General features: G+C 37.4%; 4 protein-coding genes across 5 annotated transcripts; 3 read left to right on the top strand and 1 right to left on the bottom strand.

Moving 5' to 3' along the window:
* Nucleotides 1–195: 195 nt before the first annotated feature.
* On the bottom strand, nucleotides 196–12695 carry trim46a (tripartite motif containing 46a). 2 transcript variants are annotated; one of them, XM_065245727.2, is made up of 13 exons: nucleotides 12468–12694; nucleotides 12270–12331; nucleotides 11006–11261; nucleotides 10469–10619; nucleotides 9641–9839; nucleotides 6996–7142; nucleotides 6292–6387; nucleotides 5935–6188; nucleotides 5604–5725; nucleotides 3545–3892; nucleotides 2410–2639; nucleotides 1916–1983; nucleotides 196–1827 (listed from the first exon to the last, which is right to left on the bottom strand). In XM_065245727.2, exons 2-13 carry the CDS (start codon nucleotides 12327–12329, stop codon nucleotides 1440–1442), a joined length of 2319 nt encoding a protein of 772 aa, XP_065101799.2. In that variant the 5' UTR covers nucleotides 12330–12331; nucleotides 12468–12694; the 3' UTR covers nucleotides 196–1439. The 2 variants fall into 2 exon arrangements, with proteins under 2 accessions (XP_065101799.2, XP_065101800.2); XM_065245728.2 differs by lacking the exons at nucleotides 196–1827; nucleotides 1916–1983; nucleotides 2410–2639 and adding an exon at nucleotides 2770–2928 and having other exon boundaries at nucleotides 12270–12695.
* Nucleotides 12696–13126: 431 nt separating this feature from the next.
* krtcap2 (keratinocyte associated protein 2) lies at nucleotides 13127–15860 on the top strand. The gene is made up of 5 exons (XM_065245725.2): nucleotides 13127–13282; nucleotides 14217–14371; nucleotides 14509–14572; nucleotides 14872–14938; nucleotides 15488–15860. Exons 1-5 carry the CDS (start codon nucleotides 13279–13281, stop codon nucleotides 15603–15605), a joined length of 408 nt encoding a protein of 135 aa, XP_065101797.1. The 5' UTR covers nucleotides 13127–13278; the 3' UTR covers nucleotides 15606–15860.
* Nucleotides 15861–17221: 1361 nt separating this feature from the next.
* s100a10b (S100 calcium binding protein A10b) lies at nucleotides 17222–18756 on the top strand. Its single transcript, XM_065245726.2, has 3 exons — nucleotides 17222–17372; nucleotides 18063–18212; nucleotides 18349–18756. Exons 2-3 carry the CDS (start codon nucleotides 18072–18074, stop codon nucleotides 18517–18519), a joined length of 312 nt encoding a protein of 103 aa, XP_065101798.2. The 5' UTR covers nucleotides 17222–17372; nucleotides 18063–18071; the 3' UTR covers nucleotides 18520–18756.
* Nucleotides 18757–25920: 7164 nt separating this feature from the next.
* Nucleotides 25921–27178, top strand: s100w (S100 calcium binding protein W). Its single transcript, XM_065260748.1, has 3 exons — nucleotides 25921–26075; nucleotides 26260–26402; nucleotides 26792–27178. Exons 2-3 carry the CDS (start codon nucleotides 26262–26264, stop codon nucleotides 26951–26953), a joined length of 303 nt encoding a protein of 100 aa, XP_065116820.1. The 5' UTR covers nucleotides 25921–26075; nucleotides 26260–26261; the 3' UTR covers nucleotides 26954–27178.
* Nucleotides 27179–27951: the final 773 nt, after the last annotated feature.

The following is a 27951-nucleotide window of genomic DNA, read 5'->3' as shown; positions in this document are numbered from 1 at the left end:
AAACAACAGTCTTTATTGCAATATCACACACACACACACACACACACACACACAATATAAAAAACAATTGACAATCAGCATACAATTCAAACTTTATGTCCTCACATTGACACACACACACACACACACACACACACACACACACACACACACACACACACACACACACACACACACACACACACACACACACACACGAGAGTCAAAACGAGTAAAGTAACGCATTACTTTATAAATGTACTATTAAATATTTGAGTTGCTTTTTTAAAAAGGTAATGCGAGCTACTTTTCAGTTTAATTAATTAAATTAAAAAATAAAATAATGTACTGAATTAAACTGAACATATTAACGTAGAATTACGCATTCTGTGCGGCTGAGCGGAAAAAAGAGTTTAAGTCAGAAATGTAGATGGCAGGCCAGAGCTTGAAATTTTTGTGATCATAAAAACACCTGCAAAGCCTGAAAGAGATCAAGCCTCAGCCAAGTAAGAAAAAGTAACGCAAAAGTAACTTAAAAGTAACGTAAGCATTACTTTCCATGGAAAGTAACTAAGTAACGCAATTAGTTACCTTTATGGGGAGTAACTTAATACTGTAATGCATTACTTTTAAAAATAACTTTTCCCAACACTGGGTGTGTCAGTACAGACAGTAGTCCGCTGGATGGGTGAGACGGTTGTATTGCGTTGAAATAGGAATCCCACACGAAAGCAGAAGTAACCAGCAGCTCTGATCGTTTTATTGTATAGTTTCATTCTGATCACTCAGTGAATGTTTCATACAGCCCTGTTCTGATCCAAACAAACCACAAAGACAATGGTCTCTACATACAAGATATGTATTGACACCAACACAATATGCCCAACGTTTAGTTTAGCCTCAAAGTAGGCTACTAACAATCCATTTAAAAAACTGCTTAGAACACAGATGAAACTCTGAACACTATGACAACCGACTGCTGCAGTAACATCTTTAGCTGTCATCAAGCCTTGTCATCAAATGAAAATAAATGTGATCAAATTTCAAGACATTTCTGTAAAAGCACATACACTGATCTAAGTGTTTAGTCATTATTATAACACCCATCCTGGGTGGTACACATGCTAACAATGCTGGAAAACAAGTTTGTAAATACTGAGGATTCATTGGCTATCACACATTTAAAAGGTGATTCCTGATCATTAATTTGTTTAATATTGGCAATAATTCCTCATTATTTATCACTGACCTACATGTTGTTAGCATGCTACAGGTTAACAGCATCCATGAACACTTTGCTATTCAGTTTTTACAAATGAAATGAATCTTAATATAAAATATCGCTAATTAATGCATAATCATCTACAAAATAAGCAGGTAGACAAATAGTCATTAGAAAATGATAAAAGAAGATTTGCTTAAAGGTGCAGAGTAGACTGGATTCATGGCCAATATTCGTTTCAGTGTTTGAGATCCGTTGAACGTGTCTGAATGGTCACTCTTCTTGGCGGGTTCTGCTCTGTACTGTGATTGGCTATTAACTCCTGCAGCTGCAGAGCCCCTCCACCAATGAAACAAAAGGCTGGGCAAACAGGGGCGGAGCAATCAACAGTCCCCTCCCACAGCACTCGCAGAGAATGCGCATCGTAGAAAGTTACCCGTCCCTTCTCGAAGTCCAAGCAGAGTCCGAGGCGCGGTGGCAGGGGGATGGTTAGGGGGCCGCTAGAAGTGCTAGATGTCCCACATTTGGGGAGTAAGATTTTGCCCATGCCTATTGTCAGAAAACAGAACGGAGGATATTCCTGAGCATCTTCTGCCCCGCTGTCATGACCACTGTCTGGATCATACCTAGAGAGATGGGGGGGGCAGATTATAAAATTATATGTATTTATGTATAATTGTTGTTATCTTTAGCCTCTACTCCTCCAGTCCTTACCGTGGACTTGCCATGTCTTGTGGAAGATGAAACCACTCCTGTAGCTTTGCTTCTAAACCCACTCCCACCTATAAGTAAACAAAACACAATTCTCTCAGGCAATGCTTTTATGATCTTTAACAGTAAGATACAGTGTAACTTAGCAGCATACTGTGTGTGTGTGTGTGTGTGTGTGTGTGTGTGTGTGTGTGTGTGTGTGTGTGTGTGTGTGTGTGTGTGTGTGTGTGTGTGCGTGTGTGTGTGTGTGTGTGTGTGTGTGTACACAGGATTATAATTACAAAAAACATTGTCTCACGCAACCAAATATGACATCTTTGAAAGAAGGCTTATCAGGGGGAATACAGAGGTTTATAATGATATTATGCTGTATATAAAGTTTGTCACTAAATAAATGATATAAACAGAAAATCACATATTACGTGTTTGATTACATAACACGTTACTTTACAACACTAGATAGATAATAGATATGTATTAGCCTTCTCTATGTCCACCTTTACTAAGTAGGATCCAGGCTCCACTGAGCATGCCCAGTAGTGACGTCCTTGCGTGATGGAAACGTCAGCCACGAGGAGGTCCGAGGTGAGGTGACAGGACGTCAGGGCTCGATCGGCTGCCTGTAACAGAGTCATCCCGGGAACACTACGGGCATACGTCTGCCCTTTGCCCAGTGCCACCCGCTCCGCATGCAGACCCCAGCGAGAATCCAGGCAGAAGGGCAACACTGAGATTGAGGTATGCAGGAGAAGAGGAGTGGAAGAAGGAGAAGGATCGGAAAGGCGAGGCCGCAGGGAGGGAGGACGCAAAACGAAAAGAAAATTAGGGAGCGAAAAGTAAAGAAATAGGAAGGGCGACATATAATAAGAGGGAGAAAATTAGGGAATATGTAAGTAGGAAAGTCAAGGGGAAGAAATTATGGGATTTTGGAAGAGAGAGAGAGAGGGGAAACAAAGAGGACACATAGCAGGAACTTGTACATATTCCAGGATTATAGGATACAGGAGATCAAGCAGCTGATATATTCCATTTGAATAGGAATACAAGTCAAAGAATCAGCAGGAGTAAAGAAAGGTGGAGACACAAGAGAAAAAAACAAAATAGCAAAATAATATCAGTGTCAGAGAGCAGATGGCTGTGTGATGAGAAGAAAACTACTAAGGAATACAAAAATGTATGAGAGAAAGAATGGACAGCAGAGATTATTTGGAAAACTTGGGGAATTTGATAAGGACTGTAGGGTAAGGAATACTGACTTTGGTATGCTGGCACATCTTGACCACAGATTTGAGATATTGTTTGAAACTCTAGACTAGAAGAGATGTGTCAAATGAATGCAGTCTTTTTCTCAGGAGAACCAGGAGATATCAGTAAAAGTCTTTGTTTGCTCTTATTTGTGTCTTAGAGAAGCAACTGAAATATTACAGAGATCTCATTTGTGATTTGACCTTCCTCTGGAATTGATGGATGGATGGAATACAAAATGTGTGAATTGCAAGATTTTCAAGGTGAACTAAATCTGAAACGTTCAATAACAAGAGAAACTGGTAAAAATAAGAAAATAAATGTGAAGTATGAAGTACTTTGGTTTATGACAGCTTAATCGAATTATATTGTCCAGGTGTGCCTTACCTGGTGCAGGTGGTGTGTGTAGATACACTTCTTCACTGTACTCTCCATACCCTGCCTTATTACAGCCTCTGACTCTTAGGACGTAGACGCTGTCCATCTCCAGCTTGTCAATCACTGCACAAGTCCCACCCACATCATCCAGACGCTGCCACAGACAGTGTGTGCCATTGCTTCCAGGTCCTCCCTCGGACCGCACTGCACCCCATACTGCCCCGGCCCCACCCACCTTTCTCTGAAACTCCACTGAGTAGTGCCAGGCAGGAGCGGAGTCCTGCGGGAGCCGCCAGCACAAATAGAGCTGATCATAGGCCAGTGTCTTCTGAGTGTCAATCACAGGAGCCAATGGGGCTGCAAAAGGAAAAGTAAGGAGGTGGATTAGAAAAGAGTTCCACTGGGATAATGTATTTTTGTAGGCTATTTTTTTTTTTTGCGAGGCAAAACCAGTAACCCGGTTACTGGTTTTGCCTCGCAAAAAAAAATCCCATATATAAGTTTAATAAAAGTTTATGACTCTTACAAGTTTTGTCCAACATAACACAACTGTTATGTTCGTCTTTTTATATTTCTAGTAAATGCATTTACACTTTAAAATTCATAAAATTTGTATTCATCTGTGAAGATTTACTTGTTGGACGAAATGTGTAAATGTCTTTAACTTATGTTAAACAAAGAACTTATATGTTATTCCAAAAGTCTATGGGGAAAATGTATGGGCTTTTTTGCGAGGGAACCAGTGTTCCCCTCTCTTTCAGGTTAGCCTACAAAAATATGTCACCCCTGGGGCACTCTAGTGTGCATGTGCATCTAATAAAGAGCTGCAGGGATTATGTATTTAAGCAAACCCAAAATCAAGTTAGCATTTTAGCACTCCAGTTCTCTTGTCACAAGTAAATCTCGATGGTTTTATTTGAATGGGTTTTTGGTAAAATTACTTAAAGGTCACGTTCTTTCTGATCCCATTTTTTAAACCCTAGTTATTGTGTAATGTTGCTATAATAGCATAAATAATACCTGTAAAATGATAAAGCTCAAAGTTCACTGCCAGGCGCTATATTTTCTTTTACAGAAGTCTCCTTTCAAAGCCTACAGCGAACGGTCGGTTTGGTCACTACAGCCCTCTACTTCCTGCTTTAATGACGTCAGTAAAACAGTTTTTTGACTAAACTTCGCCCACAGGAATACATCAGTCGCCAGCTAAGCTAACGGCAAGAACGTATCAGAAATCGATACGTATTTCTCAAGGAGGGACTTCATAGAACAAGGAAGACATCAGCCTGTTTTGAGGACAGTGAAAACAGCGGTATACAGATAAGTAAATTGTGTGAAAAATACCGCATTTTTTTACACGTGAAACATGAACACATGTTATATTGTGCACTGTAAACACAATCAAAGCTTCAAAAACACAGAAAGAATGGGACCTTTAAATAAGTTCTGCGGTTAACACAAAATCAAGATATTTTAATAGCTGCTTCATAATATTTTAAAAGGTTAAAATATTAATTTAGAAAAGGTTAAAAAAAACTTTGAAAAAAGGTTGGAAATGCTAACCAGTTGCTACATAATGCAACATTTACATTATCACACAAAAAAATCTCAAACATAACGCTACATGCGCGCACAGTTCCACAAAAATGTAGATGGAAAATTATCCACATAGAAGTTTTTTTATCAGAGAACATGTTAAAAATGTATTTTAAAAGTTATCAGAAGCTTGGTGGTGGTGACGGTAAAGTCGAGTGACAGTGGTACAGTTCAGTTACATTAGGTTAGCCTTTTATTTCTGGTGATGGTATTTTTTGCATTAAAATTCATAAAAGTTGTATTCAATTCTGAAGATTATCTTGATAGACAAAACCTTTTGCTGATAAAAGAGATGATTTTTTTGATAATGCAAAAGGGTTTGGAAAAATCCTCTTAACTTTTTGTCAAGGGAACCCGTGTGAAGCTAACAAAAAGGCCTACAAAAATGCATCATTCCTGCAGCTCTCTATTGCAAAGTCTAAGATTGTGGTAAAGGAACCTAGAGGAGGGATTTGGAAGTGAAGTTTTTATGAACCTTGTATGAAGTTCATGCTAGAGAGTGCCTTGAGTTCTCTGGAGACATCAATCTGAAAGTGTCGGAACGAGGGATCAGCAGACAGAGAGAAATGCTGAAGATTTTCTATCGCTTTGACCAATCTAAAGAGAAAAAGATCAATATAAACCATATAAAGAAACCTTGCTGTATAAAAGCTGTAATTAATTGTAACCTAATATTAAAAAAAAATGTTTGCCTAATCACAGACGTCTCTGTGAAAACACTCAATAGGTTCATATGGGTTAATTCATGAACAAACAGTTCAACTACAAACAATGACAGCATAACACACCCACAAAAACTCCCTAACCTGTTGTGTGTGATTCTGGCAGCCTGCACAAAGCAAGGCTGGTCGGTTTCTTTAAGGAGCTCCTGAGCGTATGTGAGCAGTCCCGCGTTTTCCAAAAGACTCTGTTTTTCGGACAGCTGAGAATTCAGAGCCCCTGCCCTCTGTGCACGGGCCTCCTCCAGCGCCATGGCCAAAACACCTTGGCGCTCCCCGAGCACCCCCCGCATTTCACTCACACACTGGTTCAATTGCTCATTGGCCACTGCGCTATTGACCTGAACAGCATTGAAGAGGAGAGAAAGAAAAAATAAATATCATGATGTGTAGTTAAGGTCCTACATAGAGAGATCTGATAAATTTTATAAATACAGTGTATACCTCAGTCTGAGCAATGCCACTCTCTACTTGGGTTATCTGTGCCTGTACAGCATCCTGATTGGCCAAAATGTAGTTCATCTCCTTGGTAATTTTCTCCTGTGAGTTCACAACATGGGTTACAATAAAAACAACACTGTAGACAACATTATGCAGTTATGCAGTGCTAAAGTTTCTTTAAGGGACATTTCACATTTTTATAAATAATCAAGGACTTTGCTGCTGTACCATGGCGGCAGCAGGCCAAGTGATATTACACACTGCCCGAAAATAGCCCCCTTGGTTACAGCAGGGGACTACTCCATCAGAATGAGAGTAAAGTTCCTGGCCATATCAGCCTAGAAAATCGCAACTTTTAATTTTCTGTCGGTCTTAGTACAACAGAAGAGTAAAGTTTTAAATAGGAAAAATATAGAAACTTTTTGGTTATTTTTTTGCGCGATGCTAATGGTCTAATCAGATTCAATGGATTATGCTAAGCTGTACTTAAAGTGCTAGCGCCAGACCCGGAGATCAGCTGAATGGATTCCAAAACGTTAAAAATCAAATGTTTAACTCTAGGGGAGCTGGAAAATTAGCATATATTCAAGAAAAGTAGGATGTTTCTTTAGGATTAGCCCAAATAGCTATTTTATACATCATTCTAAAGACTAAAGGGGTCTATGATGTTAGACTTTGAGGATATTGTAAACATTAGGAGCAGATACCTTTAAAGTTTGGTAAGCCAGGGCAATAGGCATGATCTTGTGTCCGCTGTGGGTACGACGCAGTTTACAAAGCGAGCACAACAGGCGCTGACATGACCTGCAGTAAAACTGCAACTTCTCCTGCTCATGCTCAACACACACTAAAACCTGTATAAGAGAAAGAGAGAGATTGTCAAGTAAAATGACTAAGACGGGGTTAAAGGGAAATTCTGAAACTATAATTGTTTATAAAAACCTTCTGTTGAGTGCTATGAGCAAAAAAAATGTTTAAGTATCTGTGTGGGATTCATTCCTTTCCTCTAACATTTGACATTTACGCATTTAACAGGTACTTCTAAATCCAAAGTGACTTATAGTTCATTTAAGGCATACATTTTATCTATATGTGTGGTCCTTTGAATTCCTGACCTTTGGCGCTGCTAACATTTAAAGGAATAGTCTACTCATTTTCAATATTAAAATATGTTATTACCTTAACTAAGAAGAGTTGATACATCCCTCTATCATCTTAGTGTGTGCACGTAAGCGCTGGAGCGCGCTGCTACACTTCGAAATCATTTAGCTTAGCCCCATTCTCATTCAATGGTACCACTCAGAGTTTATCTTTAGAAGTGACCAAACACATCAACGTTTTTCCTATTTAAGACGAGTAGTTATACGAGTGAGTTTGGTGGTACAAAAAAAAACGTAGCGCTTTTCTAAGCGGATTTAAAAGAGGAACTATATTTTATGGCGTAATAGCACTTTTGGGAGTGCTTCAACTCGCCTGAAAAATCCGCTCCCCTTCTCCCTCTCATAATGGGAGAGGGAGGGTGTTACTGCGCCGAGTCGAAGTACTCCCAAAAGTGCTGTTCTGCCATACAATATAGTTCCTCTTTTAAATCCGCTTAGAAAAGCGCTACGTTTTATTTTGTACCACCAAACTTGCTCGTATAACTACTCGTCTTAAATAGGAAAAACGTTGATGTGTTTGGTCACTTCTAACTTTATCTCTGAGTGGTACCATTGAATGAGAATGGGGCTAAGCTAAATGATTTCGAAGTGTAGCAGCGCGCTCCAGCGCTTACGTGCATGCACTAAGATGATAGAGGGATGTATCAACTCTTCTTAGTTAAGGTAATAACATAGTTTAATATTGAAAATGAGTAGACTATTCCTTTAAGCTACTGGAAAAAAATAAGCTCTATAGACCGTTTCAGCGGTAACAACATAAACAAGCCGCTGTCACGGTCCGCACGTAACTTCCGGTAAACTCCGTTAATAATAAATAACAACAAATTCTTTAAACATAGTTTATTTATATAACAAGCAAACAAAACAACACATAGATTACCTAGGAAACCAAAACATTTGTTATTTTCGACGAGCCATTTGTTCAAGAGATCAGTTTAGCAACTAGTCAGACCATTAAAAAAACGAAACCGGAAGTAAGGTTCGGATCCAGACGTGTATCACGTGCGTCCGATGAAACCATCTATACACCATTGCTCTATACTACTTAAAGGAGCAGTTCACCCAAATATGAACCTTTTCTCAATAAACTTATGACTTAAAATTATATATTACTTCTTTTTTACAATGCCATAATTTTTCATCAGAATGTGTGTTCCCTGGGTTTAAACCCATGAGCTTTTGCCCAACTAATGCAATGGTAAACAACATTGTTATATATGCTACCCTATCTCACGGCAAGTCGTGTTATTGTCATGAAAATTTTTATTAATGATTTGTGTTATTGACTAGGGCTGGGCAAAAAAATTGATTTTTCGATTAATCTGGTTTTTTTTTACGTGGTCGATTCAAAATTCAAAAAGAAGAATCGATTTTTTCTTTAATATTTATTTCCACAAACATTGAACACAAGATTAATGTTAATCTAATTACTAGTTTTCTTCACTAGATACCCAGCCCTATTATTGACACAATTTTCCGCTGTTTTTCGTGCCTCTGGAGCATGAATGTCTTTTTTTCGTGCCACCCAGGATGAATTTCTAGAAATGGTTTTCATGTCTATGCCACGACTTTCTTTATCGTTCTCATAGTTTTTGCCTATTTTTAAATAATTGTCGCTTGGGGTTAGGATTAGATTTGGGGGTTTGCGTAATGATGTAATTTTATGCATTGGTTTCTACATGTTTTTCATCCACTTTTAAAACTATTCTCGCCTGGAGTTTGGGGTTAGAGTTGGGGTTTGGGTTAGGAAGTCACAGAAAGAGATTCTAACCCAAACCCCAAGCGACAATGGTAAAAAATAGAAAAAAAACGATGAGAAAACAAAATATTAAATGACACGTTAAAGAAAGCCGTGGCACAGACACAAAAAAACATTTATAGAACTTCTTTCTGGCTGGCAAGAAAAAGACATTCGTGCTCCAGAGGAAAATTGTGTCAATAACACAAAAACATTAATACAAATTTTCATGACTATAACACGAATTTCCGTGAGATTGGGTTATATGTTATATATACAGTATATGTATATATGTAACACTGTCTATAGGTTTTGGTTGTAGATTTGATTTAGTTGGATATGGAAACCACTGTACAGTAGTGCTTGTTATTTTTGTGGCTCAGAAATTTGCATCTTAGATTACAATCACCCATCAATGGTGTTTTGCATGTGGAATGAACCCTTGTGCTCTGACCTTGGGTCTGAAGCTGTGTGTAGGCAGAATATGTTCGTGTTGGGCTCGCGGTGTACCCCAGGGGTGGTACAGCTTAAAGCACTCATTGCAGAAGTTGGACCTGCAGTCAGCACAGCCTTTAGTAGCCTCTAGTACATGAGGAGGCTTACAGAACTGACACATGATAGCCATGCTGCCAAGACTCACTGTATGTCTATACCTAGAAAAAACAGAAAGAGAGAGATTAGTCATCTATTGTTCAGAATGCAGAATACATTATATGAAATAAATTGAAAATAAAATAATAAACTGGGTATAGTTAATATGATTTGCTACTATAAGAGGCGCTCACTAATTTAACTTTTAATGTCTTTGTATGTGTGTGCACATGCATGTATAGTATATTATTTTGCTTCATTTTTTCAAAGACTACAATTTTATGTATCTCCTCTGCTCTTTCTCTCAATAAGCTAGAATTGAAACTTAACAATATTTTGCCTATAGTCTTTTTTAAGGCTGTTTGTATACATTTTTTCTAAAGTGTGGAATGAAAAGTATGCTCATTTACTGGCAGGAAGAAACAATATTTTTCTTTTTGTTCCTTAACTCTTTGTTCAAACTCATTCTGCTATGCTATTGTAACACGTAAAGGTGATTTGATTGGTCCACGTGTAAGACTTGTGAGGCCTGTCAGTCCCCATGGCAATGTCCCTATGCAAGATCAGAACTTCTTAATCTGGCATTCAAAACCAGCAGAACAACATTTCTGTGCCTCGAATTACTGGAATGAATGTCTTCATAATGGACTCGTGCTGAAACACTTTCGGTAAGTTAACGTGAAAGAAAAACCTCTCCACAATTCGCTCCAGGGTGAGGTTTCTAAGGCAATCTGCAAGGCCTCTCTCTCCCAGCTCCACGTCTTTTCGGCAGGTGGGACAGGGGAACAGCATGATCACAGGGGGAGTGTCCTTACGCCTGCGACCTGGATGTGTCCCACACACTGCACAAGGAGAAAGAGGGGGATACAAATAGAAACAGCTGCTTTCAACATTACAGCTTCTTTAAGGTCCTATAAATCTAAGCCAGGAAGAAGTAAGGAAAAGCTAATCAATGCAGAAAGAGTACAGAATCTAGTGTGTGCTGACACATTCAGAATCAGCACATCACGAAGGCTGCTACATTTAAACACACAGGCACTTACAAAACGGTGCACAGATGCAATATATCTGCTTCAGCAGTGATAAAGACACATCTGCCTAGTGCTAAAACTATACAGCAATGAGAGTAGTGATGCTAACCTGTCATAGCATGATGTCATCAATTTTAACACAAAATCTGATTCTTACTGTGTGCAAAATATTTTAAGCCATCTCGGCTGTTTCAAACCTGTTCTGATCACCCGGTCCAAACGGTCGGTTTTGGGCGGAGGTCTGCGTGTTTGTCGAGGAGAGCGTGTGTTGGGGCTTGAGGTTGGAGTGTTGGGCTCTGGGGGCAGTTCGGGTGAGGGGTAACCCCTCTGAACCAAAACTTCAGCCGCACATAGCACACACACACTGTGCATACATGGCAACACAATAGGCTGCTTCACCATCTCCTCACACACTGGGCAATGTAGCTCTCTCGCTATGCTCTTCATATTGGACTGGAAATGTGAAAGAGAAAGAGACTTGGTCAGATGAATGATTGATAGGAAACATGCATTGATGCCGAAAGATTCCTGCAGTTATACTTGGTTAACGATGCATGGTTGACACAGTATGTGGGTGGCAAAGCTCTTATGAATGATTGATTATGTGATGATATTTATAGTCCTGATGCAAATATAAAAAATACTCAAAAAAATACTTCACTCAAAAGCTTACAACTTTTTATATTATTTTTTTATATGAAAAGATAATTCATTGCAATAATAATTGTACATTGAACAGTGAGCACATGTTTTCCTCATGCAGGCGTTTCCCACAGGCTCTCCTGCCTCCCTCTATAGGCCTTAGCATGCCTGCATCCCGTCTCCATGACAACACGCATCCCGTCGAGCTATAGCAGTTCACTAATGAGGGCTGATTTTTCTTCTTCTAATTTTAAAGACTTTCGCATATTTCTCTTAACGACGTCTTTAGTAATTACGCAGGAATGTTTCATATTTAAACCAAGGGCTATGCTGGATCAGATAAGTAAAGTATTTGTAACGTAATGCGTCAGATCAATTTTAAATTCGAGGATGCAAATGCTGCGGCTGGCTAAGATAGGCTATATGTGACACATAATGCACTCGACTAAATGCCAGAATAAAAAACGGTTTATTTGTTCTTATGGACTAATATATAAAAATATCAGAAACAGTCAGGGCCCACATAAGCTTCAGAGGCTGCAGCACGGGGTAAGAAACAACAGACTCGGTTTCTGTGTTCAAATAGTCTAGGAAGTATTATGTTGTAAATAAACAATGAGTTTATATCTAGGTTGCGATGTTCAAGCCCACCTAATAGGTCTAATGAAAAACACCACATTTTTCGCTTCATTACACCGCTGACCAGATCAATGAAGCGCATTCATTAAAAACACACACACACACTTTTAAATAACAGACACACTCAAATACAAATAACAGATAATGTGGGAAATGTGGTACTGATGCAAATACACTTACGCTTATGCGCACGAGAGCGTCCATGATGGATGTGAAGGTTTGCAGCTCCGCATCTGCCATTGCTGAAATTATATGTTCAGTGTATGTCAAATAAATCTGCGATTAATATTCGGCATCCGTTTTTCTCTATCTAAAAATATGTTTATATAATAACTATATTAACTAATCGTCCACGAACTCGAGAAGAAATCGCTGTACCTGTAACCGAAATATTGGTAAATAACCTTTACGTTGTAATGATATTGTGAGGGTCTAATATATTTGAAAGGTCCAATTTAACGCCATCCATGTTGATTCAAAGGTTCTTCTCGCTATACTGACGGATGTATAACTGTCCATATGGCTGATAGATGTTGTGAGAAAGAGCAGTAATGAGCATGCGTAGCTTACTGGATGCTGAGGCGACAAACGTTCAGGTACTAGGCAAGCAAAAAAAAAAATGGATTTATTTATTTATTGAAGTAAAACGTGTACTAAAATAAAATAAAATAATATAATATAAAATAAAATAATATAATATAATATAATATAATATAATATAATATAATATAATATAATATAATATAATATAATATAATATAATATAATAATATCGTATAATAACGTGCAACATTTGATTTTGATTTGATTTATTTATGGATCTCATTTTCAAGAGGGTCCAAATACACATAACATACAACAACAACAACAACAAAAAAGAAAAAAAACTAATAGGCAGTCTACACCAATACCCTAAACATAAGACACAAAATAGCCCTGACATTTATATTGAGGATTAATATAGCAGTGTTAAAAATATAATATTTCTTTGAAATTAAATAAAAATTAAAGAATTTAATAAACAACGCGTGGCAGCACTTTGCTTATGTTTCCAGCAGATGGAGCTCAAGGTCTTCTGCAGTGAAGCTGGCTCAGTTTATACACGTCAGGTTCGCGTCATCTCTGCTCTGCTGGCCCTGGGACCGAACACAGACGAGCGTTCAATTTCTTTATTTGCCGGTTGTTAAAAATGGGTAAGTTAGGATTTTGCACTTAGCCTTAAGATAACACTTATTAAAACGATAAATGTATAACATTTTATATGCATTATCATTAAAAGAATATATAACAGATAGTAGCTCTTGGAGAAAGCTTGATCGAAGAAGTTTCTAAATTTTAAGTTTCTTGTTAATGATTTAAATGTACACCATCTAATGAAGGGTACACCAGCTAATGTTTAAAATTTAAATGCGTTTCCCCTTTATACTATTAAAAAACGTTGTACGTTTCGATGGCATTTTGTCTACCCAAATCTACATGGTTTTTTTCTGCAAAGTAAACGTTAAATGTAAAGAGACAAAAATGAAAAGCGACAAAATAATAATAAAATTATAGAATACATTTTATTATTTTATTAAACGTACGGTTTTTATCAACGCAGTAAATGTTTCCAGACGGAACGTATTAAAAAGCGTACACTGACGTGTCCTAATTCTTAGACATTTTCTGTTTAGTATTTTCTCTGTATATACTTTTTATTTATATTATTGATTCAATTTTTTACTCGTTTTGTCGTATAAACTTTTTCAGTGTGTAAATAATATTTCTGTTTAACGTCTGCTCGAGTTCCCAACTAGAAGTCTTCCGTAATGAACACTAGTTCTTAGCGGAACCAATTGTCAACAGTTGTAAATGACCATGAAGAACTTTGCTTGCTTCGCCATCATTTTAGTAAATCGTTTAAAAAATAGATTTTCACATTTAGGCAAGGATTAGTTTGTTATTCATAGTGTTAATCGGAGGGATCTCTAGTTGTTGTTTTTTTATAATTATTCTTATCGTTTCTATATACAGCATACATATTTTTGTATGATTTTTTGTAAGAATAATGAATCTTTGATTTTTTTTTAGAAAGGTGTTGTAATGTACTCCTAACTGTTTTTATCTTTTCTTTTTCTGTTCTCATAGCAGTGAACACGAGCACATCGTTTGTTTTGTCAAGTCTGCTCTCAGTCCTGGTCTTTGCAGGAATGCAGATGTTCAGTCGGCAGCTTGGCTCATCGGAGTGGCTAACCATCCTAGGAGGCTTCCTGGGCTCTGTGCTGTTCGTCTGCTCTCTAACTGTATCCTGCTTTGTTGTCATGCATACAGTACCAGCATTCATGTTTGATAATGTGCTCATCTAACCTCATTATACTGTAAATGTTGGCATGGGTAGTTTTTATTTACATGTGTGTTACTACTTAACTTGCACTTACAGGCTTTCAATAACCTGGAGAACCTTGTGTTTGGCAAGGGCTTTCAAGCCAAAATCTTCCCAGAGAGTAAGTGTGATGCTCTCATTTATGTATTCTATCCAGAGTGATTTACAGTGCATACATTTGATCAATCCATGTGTTCCCTGAGAGTTCAACGGTGCCATAGCACCATGATCTACCACCCAAAGCTAACTGACTGTTTTTCACAGATGTGTATGACCGATATATGACCAGAATTTTCTATTCAGTAATGTACAATAACACCCAAAAGTTACAAAGGTGGAGCGATAATAACAAAACAATGATGCACACCTTGATTTTAACAAACAAGTTTTGTACATGCCTGAATTTTTTTTCTCCATTAGTTCTTGTGTGCCTGTGCCTCTCGCTGTTTGCCTCGGGTTTGGTGCACCGTGTGTGTGTGACAACATGGTGAGTATGAATGAGTAACAGATTGAATACAATACAAGGATATCAGACCAAAGTGCGAGTCTATTTTAGTTGTATGTTTAAGTGCTATAACTGGGTCCACAGTGCTTTTATCAACCTAGAAATGTGAATAAGATCAAAACAGTAACTTAGTTTTGGTAAACCATTCTCTGCAAGCATGTGAAAAAATAGCTCAATGAAATTTGGCTCCCCTGGTGATGTCAGAAGAGGATAATACCACCCCTTAATCTTCACTATCCAACCCCGCCACTGCCATTTAGTACATAGATCAGCTCATTTGCTTGTTAAATGACACACCCAAAATGGCTCATTTTTGCTCACACCTACAAAGTGACAATTTTAACATGTTATAATAAATTATCTTTATGATATTTTGAGCTAAAACGTCACACATGTACTCTGGGGACACCAAAGATTTATTTGACATCAGAAAAAAGTGAAATTTCCCCTTGGTTAAATAATGTGTATTTAACCCGAGAACATGCATATAAAAATACTAACGCTGTTTTTTCTCCTTTCTCTTGCATATAGTTTGATCTTTTCGATCTTTGCACTGTATTACATCAACAAAGTATCAGCAGCTCTGTACCAGGCCGGACCTGCTCCAGCTCCAGCCAAAATCACCAGCAAAGGCAAAAGAAAGAACTGAAGCACTTATGACATCTTCATACTCTCCCATTCACCCATTAGGCACCAAACTGCTGTGTGCTTAAACGACAAAATCTGATGTTTTTGTCACCGGCAGGCTTTATGTCATTCCAGTCACATTGTAAAGATATCCAAGCTAATTTTGTTTTGGCAGTTCTGGCTTTGTATTTGGTTCTGCTTGTTCAATATTTTTGTTTAAAGAATTTGTTATTAAAAGCTGAAATAAGGAAGTCAGGTCTCTCTGATTTCAAATCTGTATGAGTGCTGATCCTGTTTTCTTGTACATGCAAATCACCTATAATAGTATTCAAGTATGAAAATAAGTATTATTATTTTTAATACTGCTATTGCATTTGTTAATTATTATAAATTTGTAGACTATATCATGAGCCACATTGTTTTTGATTCACCAAAAATCTTTTAGTTTGAACAGGAGAAAGAGATCTAATCCGAATGGAATCCAAAGCATGGGAACACCACAGTAGACCCACCCAAATATTTTTTTTAACTATTTCACTTAAAAGCAGAGAGTTGTGAAATAGCTCAAGTATGCCAGTGTCATTCTCATAGGCATAGAAGCTAAATCACTTTAAAAATATTAAACCGTTCATAATTAACTAGTTCATAATTTCCTTAGTAGTAGTAATATTTTGGAAAAAGGATCAATGGTTTTAATCGTTTTTATGAACTAAGAATAGATTTTGGACCAAACTCCTGATTAGGCAATTTAAGGAAACAGCATGTCATATCTTGCAGTGAAAAAAAATCAGACAGAGAGACTTGCAAGAAAGTTACTATGACAACACAACCAAGCCCCAACAAAACACCATGTGTCATCCAACCAACCAATGTTCTCTAGCTTCCTTTTTCTATTGTCTTCCAGAAAAATCTTGCATTTTATAAACATAATGCATGTATAATATTTCAAATTTAATAATTTGACAGCTGTAATTGAGACATGTTAATCTGTGGTACAAGCATGAAAACTGTTCAGTCAATTACACTAGTCAACATTTGAAGTGGATCAAAAATGTTAATCAAAATTGTCATAAGACAAGAACGAATATTGGGTATTGGTTTTAGGCCTACTTTTATGAAAGGTTTTGATCCATTTCAAATGTTGACTAGTATATATGTGCTGTATGGTAACGCTGTTGAGAAAGCTATTGTACAGTTCACAAACATCAAATGGTAAAGCCTGAGCACACAGAGGCAAGTCTACCATCTTACTGGGCAGACTGGAATGGCCTGTAATCTCAGCCAAAAACAGCAGCCCTTTCCTTTAAAAATAATGCTTACACTTCTCACATTTGGCAAAGGGTGTTATTTAAAAGCTGTGTGAGTCACTTCGTTCGGAAATGGTGGAAGGGCTGTTCCTCTCTGTGTAAACTTACATAGGGTTTTTACATTATTTGATTTAACATTATTTGTTAAACTACGCGTATGTGTTGAGTTCAATGCACTGTGGCGTAAATACCTTAGTGGGAGCACTGGAAAACGTGCGTTTTGTGTTAATAATGTAAGAAGAAAGTGCAATTCACATTTATGATTGTTTTGTGTGAACTTAACATGTGTTTTAATTAAAATATTGTATATATTTCACGTTCGTAACGTCTGTGTTATGTATAATGTAAGCTTTAAACGGTTAATGTGACTCACTCAAACTCGGGCGGAGCCGCAGTATAAATTCCTCGGGTCTGTCTTGTCCAGCTCTTGCGCAGGACATTCTCTCTGTCTGTCTTTCAGGTGTCACTCTGCCTTTACTACAGTAAGTACTCTTTATGGCACAACCTTTTCTTTATTTTTTTTTTAATAAACATCCTAACGATGAAAAGAAATGTAGCGTACACAACTTTAATAGCGTCGGTTATTAACTTAAAAAGTTGTTGTTTTACTTGTAAAGTATTTTGACTTAAAAGTAAACGATCGATAAAATGAAGTAGGTATGAAAACATGTTATAAATAATGATGACATTATGATATATTTATTAGCGTGGATGGATGTGCAGATTCCGTGAACGTCAGCAACAGTTATATAATTGAATCATATGGACTAGTGAATTGTTGATCAAACAGCATAAAGCTAAAACTGTGCTATTATTGTACTAGTAGCAGTACTTATATAAATAACTTTTACTTCAACTAATAATGCCTTCGTTTTTATAGCATTTTTTTGGGGTGGGCATGAAAGGCGTGCTCATTCCTTGGCTCATTTCCAAAAAAAATCCACCTCTGTTTCCAAATCCCCTGGAGATAGGAGGAGAACAATGAAGTGTTTGCCAAATATTGTCTTTATATCACATTGTCCGTTTTATAAGGTTGTGTTGAGAGACATAAAACAAATATGTCTCTGGAAACTGGAGGGGAACAATGAATACTTGCCACATATTTTCCTTTTATTCACAAGAATGTTTGGTATATATGATTATGTGATGATGGAGAATATTTTATATTCCAGACAACCACAATGCCGTCTGATCTGGAGAGATCAATGGAAACTCTCATCACTGTGTTTTACCGTTACGCGGGCACTGAGGGGGACGCAACAACATTGAGTCGTAGAGAGCTCAGACAGCTGATGGAGACAGAGCTGTCCAGCTTTCTTAAGGTTCATATCTTTTACACACATACAGAAATGTATTCCTCTCCTGCTTTAAGATGTTTGTTATAAATCTTTTCCTACATATTTTAACCTGCTTTCATTGATTTCTGTCTGATGGTGAATCTCTTCTCTTTCATTCTAGTCTCAGAAGGATCCTGCTGCAGTAGACAAGATTATGAAGGATCTAGACGCTAATGGTGATGGACAGGTGAATTTTGAGGAGTTCGTGGCTCTTGTGGTCGGTCTGTCCATTGCTTGTGAACAGATCTACAAGTTGCACAAGGCAAAGCCAGCTGTTGTAAAAAAGAACTAAACAGTGAAACGAGAGGGTAAAAATATGTCTGTTTTTCAGTTTTTTGTGGATTTTTCGAATGGACACTGTAAGGCACTTGCCTTTATTTGAAGCCATCACTGTTGTGAAAAGTATACAGTGTATGAAAGGATGTTTTAATGTGGTTAATTCTTTCCAAAGGAAGAGACAACAAATATGATCTCCTAATGTACTGTAAAATTTACAATGAAAATAAACATTCAATACATTTTAAATTTCCATTATTTCTTTCTTTGCCTTCCTGTTGTCGACTTTGTTGGCAGTCTAGCTCTAAGCACCTCCCACAATCCTCTGTGCAATTTTAAAGTCATCATTTCACTCCTAAAAACTCTGACAAGCTCTTGGAGACTTTATCAAGTGTCCTCTATAATTCACTCAAGGGTGCAGACTCATTAGAGCATCTCAGATTGATGCACTGTGACTGGAATAAAAGAGAATAACAGATGATCATAACATATAATATTCAAATTATTTGTGAATCTGTGAAATGCACGTTCAAGTCTAAGTCTGATAAAGAGTGCCACAGGCATGATAAATTTTGTGGCCCTACCTGAAAGTTTTAGTACTGGTTCACTCGCCAAAGAACCCATTCATTTGTACCATAGACTTATGGATTATTGGAAATAATAAGCTCTGTAATTAACTAAAGTTTATGACACTTATATATTTTGTCCAACAAGACAATCTTAACATATGAACACATATTTGTCAAGGCCATGTTTTCACATAATGTGTAGGAAGATTTTATGCAGAAAACAGTTAATCACAAAAAAGACATTAGCTGGGTTTTCACAGGCAGAGTCACATTTTTAAATAATATACTCTAAAATGTGTTGGGTTATTTTTAACCATGTGTTGGGTCAAAAAGGGACCGCCTGTAAGTTAACTCCTGCCTTTCAAACATGGTAAGGAGCGTCACTTTCTAGCAGATTAGCTGGCCAATCAGGGACACAGCGCTTTTCAGATCGATGAGTTTTGTACAAAAACCATGCGTTTACGGAAGAGAGTGAAATAACCATAAACCACGCAAACACATTGTATTATATCAAATTTAAAACTTAAAATTTTCTGTAGTTACATCGTGTCCTAAGACCGACGGAAAATTAAAAGTTTCTATTTTCTATGCAGGAACTATACTCTCATTCTGGCGTAATAATCAAGGAGTTTGCTGCTGTAACATGGCTGCAGAAGGTGCAATGATATTACGCAGTGCCCAAAAAGAAAGTTATTGCCAGGGGGATTATTTTCGAGATGGTCCTCATTGCGGAACATGAGATCCAGGGGGAGGAGTTGGATCCAGATCCAACTCCTCCCATTATATACTTTGCCCCGACGCCCCCACCACCACTTTCCACCAGATGAGTGTATTTTTGAATTTAAACTTGATTTAATGTTGCTTAAAGTAGAAGTGCCTACTTATTACTTAAATATTTGAAATCAAAGTGCATGTGGACTACTGACATAGATATGTACACTAGATGTCCCCTTGGCTACGGCAGTTCATTGGACCGAATGCGTCAACTAGAGCTGCTATCTTGAAACAGGGGAGCCCCGCATCAGCGTCATTGTAGGCAATGGTGTAACAGAAATAAAATCACCATAAATCGTCATGAACGCGATTTTCTTGGTTTTCTTTTGGTTCGTTTCAACAGTCAGACATGTATTTAGCATTGAGTCCAGAAAAAAATGTACGTTTTGATTTTATGAACATTTACTTTTTCTAACTATACTGCATAGTGCTAGTAGCCCTAACATCCATAGGCAGCACAAAAGTCCAGCGTTGTCCATGAATTCGAAGTACAAGCGAAGATAGCAGCTTCACCTAGATACTTCCTATGACAAGACCCCTGTTCTAAGATGGCGACGGTTTTGACGCATAATTAGAACCCCAAGGCACATCTAGTGTATATATCTATGGACTACTGAAAGGGGTAAAAGATCAGCCAATCAAAGATCAGATTTCGCGGCTTTACTTCTCACTCACTACAGCGCAGGACTGGTCCCGAAATCGCCACTGCGCAGACTCAAGACCCGAGATGTCAGCGTCGTATATCGGGGCACTGGCGGCTTCACTTTTCACCAATGGAAGAGAGGGAAAGGGCGTCGTCCATCATTTTTTACAGTCTATGGTACCGCCAGACCGGAGATCAGCTGAATGGATTCCAAAACGGTGTTAAACTCTGGGGAGGCTAGAAAATGAGCATATTTTCAAAAGAAGTGGAGTGTCCCTTTAATCGCTTTACAGCTGAAATATGGAGTATCATGTTGTCTGATGTGATTCTGCATGAGTGCATGGCTGTGTCGTGAAAAGTTCAGTTATTCAACTGCAGGATATCACACTAAGATTCACAATTTAGTAGAGTGACCTCTAGTGTGCAGTGGATGATAATTTTCGAATTAACAAAATTTAGATTTTACTGTACTATTTGTGTATTATTCATACAGTGTATTAATAGCAATCATTGCTCGCCAAACTCAACAGAGAAATTTGATTTATGAAAACTGATCATTGAAAAACTCTCTTGCAAAAATATTTTTATCAGGTTTGTCTTGGCACCTCTAAGTCACAGCACTGATTATCATCAGGGGTTCTGAAAAACCTGTCATATCGTTCTGATTTAACAATAATTGTTCACTCAGGTTAGATAAAGTGCCTAATTTAACATGAATGGTTACAGGACAGCTGCAGTGTAGCCGCAGTGTAACCGAGCACTAATAAATATTCAAATTACAGGAAGTCATCTCCAGACTACCTTAAAGAGGACATAATATGAAAATCTGACTTTTCTATGTTTAAGTAATAATAATAATAATGCATTTTATTTTATAGCACTTTATTTTCAAGTGCGTGCTATAATTGGGTCCCTAGTGCTTCTATTAACCTAGAAAATGTGAAAAAGATCAACCCAGTAACTTAGGGCGCACTCACACCATCCAAACCAACCAAACTGTGTCTGAGCGCGATTTTCCCCCCTCCCTATACTCCCCAGAAGCACGCACTTAGTTATGGGAAACCATACTCTTCAATCGTGTGAAAAAATAGGTCATTAAAATTTGGGTCCCCTTGTGATGTCAATTGGGGATCTTATTATAGTGCCTCTTAATCTGCACTATCCAACCACAGCACTGCCTTTTAGTGCAGAGATAGAGAGAGAGAAAATTAATGACAGCACAATTAAGTTTTAATTTCAACAAACCGCAGTCATCGCCATCAGTGTTTGCATTTCATCAGCTCATTTGCATTTAATAGGACACACCCAAAAACGGCACATTTTTGCACACACCTACAACATGAACATTTTAACTTGCTATAATAAATGATCTATGGGGTATTTTGAGCTAAAACTTCATCCGTTCTCTGAAGACACTAAAGATATATTTTACATCTTTTTAAAGGCGGAGTCCACGATGTTTGAAAGCCAATGTTGATATTTGAAATCACCTAAACAAACACGCCCCTACCCCAATAGAATCTGGACCTTCTGTTGATAGACCCGCCCCACACATACGCAACCCAGGCAACGATGACGGTTAGTAGACACGCTCCTTACTGCTGATTGGCTATAAGTGTGTTTTGGTAGTCGGCCCGTCTCCTTTTCCAAAGCGTTTTTCAAACATCGTGGACTCCGCCTTTAAGACTTTTTTTAAGATGTCAAATAAATCTTTGATGTCCCCAGAATACATATTAGAAGTTTTAGCGCCCAATATCATATAGATCATTTATTATAGCAAGTTAAAATGTTCATGTTGTAGGTGTGTGCAAAAATGTGCCGTTTTTGGGTGTGTCCTATTAAATGCAAATAAGCTGATCACTGTACTGAATGGCAGTGGCGTGGTTGGATAGTGCAAATGAAGGTGCAGTATTATCCTCCTCTGACATCACCAGGGGAGCCAAATTTCAATTAGTTATTTTTTCACATGCTTGCAGAGAATGGTTTACCAAACCTAATAAGTTACTGTGTTGAACTTATTCACATTGTCTAGGTTGCTAAAAGCACTGGGGACAAAAAAAAAAAAAAGCACTGGGGACCCAATTATAGCACTTAAACATGGAAAAAGTCAGATTTTCATGGTATGTCCCCTTAATCTTCATCCTGTACGAGAATAGCTCAGCTGTGATTGATTTTTTCAATCTAGAACCAAATATTTAGAAAGAGTTTAAATCACTCACATTAGGGATGTCACGAGGTACACTGGCATCATCTCTGTAACAGATTTCCACTAATTCAATAATTCCAACATGATCATAATTCTTTCTTTAAGGAAATTTTATGGTCAATGGTGATACTGGCCTAAGTCTCATAATTCTCAACAAAAGTCTATTATTCTAGTAAAGTAAAAGTAAAAAAGTAAAGTAAATAATTATTCTGGGCCTCTATAGCATTATTTATTATCATGATGTTCTTACAGTCGGAATATAGCTTTAAATTTAAACAGTAGCAGTGCAGAACAAAAGCTAGACCAACCCTGACTAACTTTCTTACTACAACTTTTTACAGATATTCAGCTAAAATACCTTTACTAAACATATTAAAATGTTCCCTGGTTTGTGCATTTACTGAGTTATTAATAAGATTCTATATACATATACAACTAAATGGATTGCAAAGAGCTTTAGGATCTAGACGTTATATTGCTATTCAGTAGCCAGACACTCATCTAACCGCAGGAACCAATGACCGTACGTGGGCGTGTTTAAAGTCTGTTTAAGTTGCCTAGCAACCATGAATGACTTTAGGGTGTGTCAGCCACATGAGATCATGCGAGCAAGTACAAACATGTTTTTCTCTACCACAAAGCACATGATTTTTCGGACAATACTGCTCTTAATTTTCCACATCATAGCTTTTTTTAATCAGAAATAAATGATTCGCAGATGTATTCTGCAACTTAGAACAGTAGATCATATCTAGCCTAAATCAAATGCAAATATGCAAGGAAATGGAGATATCAAAAAATGCATTATGGACTTAATATTTTAGTATTCGCTTCAATATGCTTTATTAGGACTTAGTATCTTAGTATTTGTATTTTTCATCAGTGTAAAGATGTAGAAATAGACACTGCGCCACATGTCTGTAATGTGATGTTACAGACATGTGGCGTAGTTCATAAAATTGACCACGAGATGTCAGCAGTGTTCCAAACAACGTTCACATCGGCCTCTCCTCTTATCAACCACTTTCTCCGTGACTGACTTTTTTTTGGCATTTTTAAAAATGTAACTTGATTCAAAGTTCTAAAGTTTAATTTTAAGGTGAATGTTTTTTCTACAAGCGGATGATACCCAACCCTGCTGAAAAAAACAGCATACCAGCAAGGCCAGCATATGTTGTGTTTTGGTGCTGGTTTGCTAGTGAACACCAGCTAAACCAGCACCAAACCAGCACTAGCACCAGCATCCCATTCTGCTCATACCAGCAAGACCAGCATATGTTGTGTTTTGGTGCTGGTATGCTGGTGACCACCAGCTAACCAGCACAATTCCCATGCTGTTTTTTTTTCAGCAGGGAACATAGACAACACATTTTGTTGTAGTTTGCATGCGCAACACATAGTCTTTGTGTTGATGCAGTATATCCGCTCTTCACATTTGGATGCATTTTAGATTTGAATAAACCCTTTAATGTACAAGTCTCCACTCCTTTAATCCTCATGCAACGGCTTCAGTAATGCTCTCTTGTATGTTTGTTTATCTGAACTGTAAAAAAAAAATGCAGCATGAAGTTAAAACAACTTGGTTTTGCAATGCAACTTAAGTTTTGACTTGTTACGTTAATGTAACATAAAAAAATATATGTTGATTTGACAAAAATGCTGCGTTTTTTTTACAGTGTGGGAAAGTGGGGGTGTGTTTGTGCACTACAGTTCAAAGCAGGACTTTGTTTATGCAATTCATTTAGACAATACAATGTAGAAAAACCTGACATGAACAAAAAGGTATCTAAGGTGAGTGACTGTTTAATGGTCCAGCACACACCCTCTTTTGAAAATGCCCCAGTCTCAGCGATTAGGAGTATTGACATTAACTTTGTTGTTTTAACACGCTTACCATTCTAGTTATTCAAGTGCTCTGCGATTATCATTGAATGTGAAAGTATGACAAAGGGTGTGGTTACTATGTGTTTACTCTTTTAAGGTCCAAAACTAATATCATGTCGACACTGATGTGTCTTTAGATTTATCATGTGAAGTAATAAAATAGGGTAAATACTGAATAATCCTGTTGCTGAAAGCAGGCAGTCATCTGTTTTAATGAAGATCAATTCAATTATTTGCAGTCATTGGCCAGTATGTGTTTTGTGCATCATTGTTTGTATTTGGGATAAAGGGAGTTTCCCCGAAAATTATATCATCATTTACTCACCATGTTGTTACAAACCACATTTCTTTGTTTTGCTAAACATAAAGGAAGATATTGTGAGATGTTTGTAACCAAACCGTTTTTTAGCACCAATGACTTTGACCATGGTTTTTTTCCTACTTTGAAAGTCATTGGTGGACATATTGGAAATATTATATGTTACACATTATACCTTTTTTTTAGTTCAACAGAATGAAGAATTTTAAAAAGGTTGAGTAAATGATGACAAAATGTTCATTTTTGGGTGAACTATCCCTTTAAGAGGCCTACAGAAGTTGTGCATGCAGCAAAAAATGCATTGCTTACTCTTGTTTAAATTGCTAAACAACCTTAAAACAAGACATATTTACTTCTAAAGCAAAACAATATATATATATATAGTGCTTGAATTTTTTGATTTTTGCAGTGTGGCAAGCTGCATTCCTGCTGAAGCCTGCATGGCTGGACTAGTCATCGGATGTCTGCAATCAATGCTCCATAGCAATAACCCCTTTGATGTCTGAAGTCCAGACTTGAAATTCTTGTGTCTGTTTTCTTCAGATAAGAAGCTTGTGATTCAGGTCTATGCAAAAAAAAGTCATTATTTGAAGGAAACATTTCCAGTAACCACAAAATCATTTTTTTGTGTCTTATAACAATGAGTCCTTTAACTTTATTCTTAGAGCTAAATGCAAAACATATAAAGGGTTCAAAGAGTGGGTAATCACAAGGGAAAAGAACGTGGAAAATGGCGGTCAGGATGGGCAACACCCATAGCACATAAACTTACAGGCTGAACCAGACATAGAAAAAAACAAACTCCTCTTGTCTCTATAGTAAAATGTGACTCAGATTCCTTATTTGTCTTGGGCAATCCGCATGTTTTGAATATATTATTAACGCCCATGAAATAACTGAAACAATGTAGAATGCAAACCTTTAGTATTTAGACGGTTAACACCCCGTTTAACTTGTTTATTTACGTGTTTGTTTGTTTGTTTGTTTCCTTGTAAAGCATTGGCATACTTTGTTTGGGTGTGCTGCCCAGTCTTATTGCCAGAGAATGAATCACCCTGTGTGTATATATTTGAGTGTTTGTGGGTGTGTAAGGAGTAAGAAATTTCTGCTTTAGACCTTGCAAACAATTTGCTCCATCGTTACTCTCTGCATAACTTCAGATCACTACAGCCTTGAGGTATTTTTAATTCATCTCTCTTCATATACAGTGTCTTACTTAACAGCTTTTGCGTGCTTGTACAGTACAGCTTAAACTGCATTTCTTCTTTAAAGATCTAATTTTGTGGGGAAAACGTGCAATTTTATTGTAATGCACTTTTGTTTTCAGTGTTCTTCATTAAATTTCTTCTTTTTTCTTCTAGATATGTCTAAGTTGGAGAAAGCCATTGCAGCCATTGTGGAGGTGTTTGATGAGTTTGCTGGAAAAGACGACCAGAAATCACAGCTCAGCCCAGCTGAGCTTAAAGAGCTCATCAAAACCCAGCTGAGCAGTCCAGATTTCAAGGTAAGAGAGCTTTAAAAAAATAAAAGAGAGAAAACTATAGCATGTCACAACAAATCCATCGCATAATAACTGTTTGCACAGTGGAGGTTTATTATGGCAACCAAAAGAATGGGGGTTTACCGTCATGAGTCATAACAGTAATGCATGAGTCTTTAAATAGTCACTTCTTGAATGCAACTAAAATGCTTTTAGAATCTCCTACACTGTGCTGCCTTGAGTTCCAGGGCTCTACCAAGACAATTTGGTCTCAGTCTTTTAAAAATTAACGTTTCAAAACTGTTAAAATAATTCCCACATTAACCCACCAGCTGCAGCTCTGTCCTGCTTCTCACAAACAATCATGTAAAATGAATATAGCTCTGAATCTTCCTTCTCTGTTTCTTTCTCAGGATAAACTGGACCCAGAGAATATTAAGGAGGTCATGGACGCTCTGGATAAGAACCGTGATGGAAACGTGAACTTCCGTGAATTCAGTCAGTATGTGGCTTGTCTATCCAAAGGCTACTACACAAAGACACACGGCGGGAAGGGTGAGAGACAAAGGAAGTGAGCGCTCCTTAAAATCTTGATGCCCGTCTTACAGCAATCACCTACATCCCATCGGGTCTCTAATCTTTGTGTAGTTCTTGAATGAATCTCTCAATGTTATTCTACAGTAATAATCAACCAGTTATGAAAATAATCTGTAATTCTGCAAATATAAAGAATAAAATGCAATAGTTATTTATTTTTCTCTGGATTTTTTCTGGATATTAATAAAAATCTTTTGGAGCAACTCATGTATTCTTGTCTTTTTTTAATAATTACACAAGTTTTTTATTCCTGTGGCTCAAATGGAAGAGCATTTCAGTCATAGGTTCATTTTAAAAGGAATGAATGGGTATTTATAAAATATATAGCCTAAGTGCACTAAAACCTAGCTTAGATAAAAACGGTAGTCAAATACATAAAAGTGAAAGTAACTTTGGTTAAAAGAATTAAATAAATAAATAATAATTTACAGCCACAACGTCAATAATTTCAATCTTAAACTGAAACTTTAATGTTGCAGCTCTGCCACAGTTGGCCTATGCATATCGCAGGCAAATGCACATGCAAAAAAGTATTTAATGGGAGAATCACTTTGTAAAATGTACTCATTTTTTTCTTCCACGCCTGGTGGCACAAGGCTGTCATGCTTTGTGAATGTGTTGTAATATTTTTTAACTCGCTTGTACCAATGTTGTAAGACTTCATTCAGATAATTCATAGACATACGCAGCGCATGCATGTTAAAAACTCCACCCTAATGAGAAATGCACAAACACAAATTTCTCGTTTCATAAATCCAACATGCATTTGTTGAGAAGGTGTGGGTTTTGTTTGAACTGTCTCGTGTTTCATGTTTTATTCGAATCCACAGTCCTATAAAAAAAGGTATTCAAGGTGAATGTTTGTTAAGTGGAGGCAGGGGCGTCGGACTGGGGGTAAAACCAGTACTGATTACCAGGGCCCCAAAGGAAGAGAGGGCCCTTGAAAAGTCTGAAATATATTATGGGGTGGGGCATG

Source organism: Paramisgurnus dabryanus, chromosome 13 (genome assembly GCF_030506205.2).
Source record: "Paramisgurnus dabryanus chromosome 13, PD_genome_1.1, whole genome shotgun sequence".
Lineage (NCBI taxonomy): Eukaryota > Metazoa > Chordata > Actinopteri > Cypriniformes > Cobitidae > Paramisgurnus > Paramisgurnus dabryanus.
Note: the sequence above shows the minus strand (reverse complement) of the source record. Positions and strands in the feature narration are given on the sequence as shown.